A 5,106-nucleotide genomic window follows, 5' to 3' on the forward strand; every position below is an offset into this window, starting at 1 on the left:
AGGCTCATTCTTTTGACTGTGCCAACACATCAACTAGTACAAGGTATGGAGTACCTGCGCTTTGCCACAGCGTGCCAACATTTGAGCTGAAAACAACTCATTTGCTAGGGAACGCAATGGAAACAAACCAATCCTTAAAGCCAAAAGGAAAAAAAAAAACAAACACAAACAAATCTTACATCTGAGGGCAATAAGACAGAGGGAAATTCCAGTGCATTTAGAAACTTGGCTATTTCAGGGCCTGAAAGCAACGTACTTTACAGAATGAGGTACCTATTTAATGAAGTTATGCTCTGGGAAATACATGCATTTTATTGTGATTATCGAGTATGCTTTTCTCATACAAGCTTGCACCATGTCAAGCCTTGACTTGGTCCGACACAGCAAACACAGTACAGAGACCCAATTCTAAGGCACATTTCCTTCAGCAAATGGAAAAATAAAATAGAATGAAAGCAATATGATCTGCCTAGCGTAAACCCAATTAACTTCTAGTTACCCAAGCGGATTAGGGAGGAGCAGTGGAGACGGGAGAGGCAAGTATCCCAGTCCTATTCTGAGGGAGAGAAGAGAGCTCCCCACGCACGGTACACCGAGTTACCTCCTGAAAAACAACTCATTCTTCGGCTCTGCTCCAGCCCCTTGAATTGCTGCATACAAGCAGCCAAGACGTCTTCTCAGATTTTGCTAGAGGCACTGACCTTCACGCTGCTGCTCGTCCACACCTGCAGCACAGAGGGGCTGGGGACAGCTTGCCAGCATCAGGCCACGTGCAGTGCACATACAGTCATCTGTCAGCTCTAGCGCTTCCCAGCGCCGCTGTTACCGTCGCTCCCTTTGGAGGAAGGGGAAAACAAACAACACGAACACCACATCTCACACGTCCAGAAGCATTTCTGTTAAAGGCAGCGCCGGAAAGAAGAACGACAGATGAATTTCTGATGTTAAAAATATCATTTAATTAACGAAACATAAATCATACCAAAAAGTTAAAAGTCACTTTTAGTCAATACATTCGCGTTTATTTTTTTTTTTAGAATATATTCTACACATCTGAGTAAAAAAAAATAAAAGAAAGTTTTAAATAGACTTCAGCGCATGTACAACCTGGAGCCCTTCACCCTGCCAGCCAACACCGTGGGGTCGGGCACCGTCCCGGTGAGCGGGCAGCTCCGTGCCACCCCCCTCGCTTTCATGGGCTTGTTTGGAGCCTCGGATCGGCCAGCTAGCTACGTGCCAGCGGGAACCGGTTGCCGGCTCAGCGACCAGCCCGTACAAAATAATAAAGGGGGAAAGAAAAAAAAAATAATAATAATAAAATTAATGAACTAGTAGCGATTAATTTACATCTCTCTCTCTCTCTCTCTCTCGTTTGTGCGTTGGTAAAATAAGAAAAGAAGACCGCAGTCCCACCGGCGTGCCGAGGAGCCTCGACGCTTCGCCTCCACGCCCTCCGGCCAGGAGGAGCGCCGACCAGGAGCCGCCCCGCGGAGGGAACCCCGCTCCCGACGGCCTCGCTCACTGCCCCCAGCTGCTGAAGCCGATCTCCTGCTTGTACCGGTTGGTGAGCACGTTGGCCTTGCGGGTCAGCTTGGAAAGCACGGTGTGCAGGCCGCTCAGGTGGTAGTGGAACTGCTGCTCCAGGTCCTCCTCCGCCTCGGCCTCCTCGGCGGGCCCGCCGCCCAGCTTGTCCTTCTTGCGGGCCGCCTCCTCGCCGGCCGCCTGCTGCACCACGCCCCACTCGATGTCGTTGCGGATGGACTTGAGCAGCACGTAGTGGCTGTACATGTCCCGCCGCGAGAAGAAAGCTCCGCCGGGAGCGGCCTCCCGTTCGGGGCACACGGCGCCGGCCGAGTCCAGCTCACCCAGCAGCAGCGGCACGTCGCGCAGCAGGCTGGGCACCATCACCGTCTGGTCCATGTTGTTGACGGCGCCGATGAAGCGGTTCATGGCGTTGAACAGGGAGTACTTCTGGCTGTAAGAGTCGCAGATCTGCATCCTGCCGCCGGGGCTGGCTGCCGGCCGCCCGGCCCTCCGCACACGCACCGCTCGGCGCCGCCGACGCCCCGGGGATGCTCTGCGGGGAGGCGCGATCAGGCGCTGCGCTGCGGCCGGCCCGCCTTCCTGCCCCGCTCCCTCCCCGCCGCTTTATCGGCGGCCTCTTCCCTTCGGGCCGCCCCTCCCCGCCCCGCCTCCCTCTGACAAAAGGAAAACCCACGGGGCCGGCCGGCACCCACCGCGCTCCGGAGCCGCCCTCCGCCGTCAACCCGCAACCACCGCCCGCTGCTCGGCTCCCATCCCCGGCGCCGTATTTATAGCGCCGCTCCTCGCGGCTCGGCGGGCGGCGCCGACCGACTGACTGGCCGGCCGGCTGACTGACTGACTGACTGACGGGCGGGCGGCGGGGACACGCGGGCCCCGCGTGCCGCCTGCGTTCTCCTCGCCCGCCCATTGGCTGCCGGCCGCGCGCGCAGCGTGACGCCCGCGCCGCCCGCCCCGCCCGCTCCGCGTGCCTCCCCGGCGGCCGCGCCTCCCCGCTCCGGCTCCATCTCCGCGTGCGGGCCAAGAGCGAAGGGGGGGCTGGGCGCCGCTCTCCCCGCGCAGCCTTTGTCTGCGAGCCGGAGGGCCGACACTACCGCCCGCCAGCGGCGGCGCCGGGGCGGCCGGCATCACCCCACGGCCTCACCTCCGCGCCTAGCCAATCGGCGCCCCCGCTCCGCCGCCCCCCGCCCAATCAGCGAGCGGGGGGGCAGCGGCCAATCAAAACCAAGAAGTAGGAAAAAAGAGCGTTCCCCAACCCCCCCCTTCGCGCAGCCCGAGCTCCGGATGGCGCGTCCTTGGTAACAGCCGCCGCGGGTCACGTGGGGCGGAGCGGCACGGGGAGGGAGGAGCGCGTTGCCGTGGCAACGGGTCAACTGCGCGGGGAGGGGGGGAGCGGTTCAGGGGCGGCGCGGGCGGATCGCGGCTCGGCCTCGGGGTAATGCGGGATGTGCTCCGAGAGCAGCGCTGCCGTTTATCCCTCCTTGTGCGTTGCCTCGGCCCGGTGTGTGTGGAACTCGGCGGGGTTCGGTTCCACTTCGCCATATTCTGCTCAGCTCTGATAATGCAGAGCGGCTGCAGCAGCATGGAGTCATACAAGCTTAGAACTGCACAGGTTGGAAAAGACCTAAAGATCATCGAGTCCAACCACAACCTAACCATACTACCCTAACAACCCTCTGCTAAATCATATCCCTGAGCACCACATCCAAATGGCTCTTAAACACATCAGGGATGGCGATTCAACCACCTCCTTGGGGAGCCCATTCCAGTACCTAACCACCCTTTCTGTAAAGAAGTTCTTTCTAATATCCAACCTAAACTTGCCCTGGCGCAACTTGAGGCCATTTCCCCTCATCCTGTCACATGTCACTAGTGAGAAGAGACCAGCCCCGCTCTCACTGTAAGCACCTTTCAGACACTGGAAGAGCACAATAAGGTCTCCCCTCAGCCTCCTCTTCCCCAGACTAAACAGCCCCAGCTTCCTCAGCCTCTCCTCATAGGGCTGATTCTCCAAGCCCTTCACAAGCCTTGCTTCCCTTTGGACCTGCTCCAGCTCTTCCATGTCCTTTCTGTACTGAGGTGCCCAAAACTGAACACAGTACTCGAGGTGAGGCCTCACCAATGCTGAGTACAGGGGCAGGATGACTTCCCTAGTCCTGCTCACCACACCATTCCTGATACACAGCCCTGAGCTATGAGGCGGGAGGCAGCACACATGACCCCCATGCCCTGGTACAGGGCTAAGGGGCTGCAGCATCATGCACATGGCTGTTAGCAAGGTCCCTTGCTGGCACGGTGCCCCCAGTGGTGCCAAGGAGAGCTGGGGGTGCTCGGGCCTTACAGAGCAGGGCTGCTTCCCTGACAACCACGGGGACCGTGGAGCTGCTGCTATTACAGAGCTGCGGCTGTTACTGACCAGTGCCATTGTCACACAGTAGTTCTCCAGAAGAGGCAAGCAGCTCTTGTAGTACTGTTACAACCAGACAACAAAGTGCCTCCCAAACTCCGAACCAGGGAAACCCGTCATCTCTCATCCGGAAGGAATGTATGTAAATTCATCATTTTAATTGATGTCTCTCCACGAGCTTCGTATAATCAGCACTCGTAGCTTAACATGCTAATGAACAGGGTGAGTAAAAATCTAATACGTTAAAGGAATGCAGACCAATTTGTCTGAGTCCTGCTGAGATCTGTGGCATGACTTTTGCAAAGGTTTACTTCCATCTGATTTTGCCCTCGTTTCTTTTGGCCCTCTGTGAGAGGAACGATCATCCCGCGCTGACAGAAGCCTGTGCAAGTTGCGAAGAGGGGTCAGGAAGAGGACGCTTGGAGAAGGGAACACAGCTCGTAAATCCCCTTTCCCTTGGGCAGACGCGCAGCTCTGCATGAGGCAGAGCAAGAGTTCTGAGGTGCTGCATCCCCACGGCTCGGAGCAGCGGCTTGCCTGCAAGGTGCAGAGCAGCAGCAGGCTGCAGCTGGAGCCTTGCTGCAAGCAGGAGCATGGTGCTGGGCTGCTGGGAAGACCCTTGTATCCGTCCGGCTCTGCAATTTGCACCCGGCACTCGGCAACCTGCCAAGCCCTGGCTTCCTCAGCAGCGTGCCTGGAAATCATCACAAGTTCAGCTTCATGCTGTTAGCTGGGGGCCAGAGTCCCTCCCTCAGCTACCACCAGCAGGTCAAAACAGCCTGAAATCCCCCAGAAAGGAGCTGACGCAATAAATGTTCCTGCTGAGTGCTTCACACTACTCACGTGCTACCGCCCTCTCCCCCACCTTCTGCCAGTCTCATCTGTTCCCACCGTAAGCCCGTCAGAGTAGGCACAGTGATGTGCGGTGCCCGGGACAATGGTGATCCCTTTCATATGGCTCCTTAGCACTGCCATAATAAGCCTGATAAATAAAACATGGCTTGCAGACACGGATTTACTGGAGAGGGCTAAGTGGGCTGTAGCTCCCTCATTAGTCTCTACCGGTGCAGCATGCGTGCTCCTCATTAGGTGGCACGGTAGCAGTTGTGCCTAGTCATCTGCGATGCAGCTGCAGCCGCGCCAAAGATGCACCAGGG

General features: G+C 57.7%; 1 protein-coding gene across 1 annotated transcript; it reads right to left on the reverse strand.

The window, feature by feature from the left end:
* Positions 1–925: 925 nt before the first annotated feature.
* MID1IP1 (MID1 interacting protein 1) lies at positions 926–2,386 on the reverse strand. The gene is made up of 2 exons (XM_072354371.1): positions 2,238–2,386; positions 926–2,077 (listed from the first exon to the last, which is right to left on the reverse strand). Exon 2 carries the CDS (start codon positions 1,996–1,998, stop codon positions 1,519–1,521), a length of 480 nt encoding a protein of 159 aa, XP_072210472.1. The 5' UTR covers positions 1,999–2,077; positions 2,238–2,386; the 3' UTR covers positions 926–1,518.
* Between the last annotated feature and the right edge of the window lie 2,720 nt (positions 2,387–5,106).

This window comes from Excalfactoria chinensis, chromosome 1 (genome assembly GCF_039878825.1).
Source record: "Excalfactoria chinensis isolate bCotChi1 chromosome 1, bCotChi1.hap2, whole genome shotgun sequence".
Classification (NCBI taxonomy): Eukaryota; Metazoa; Chordata; class Aves; order Galliformes; family Phasianidae; genus Excalfactoria; species Excalfactoria chinensis.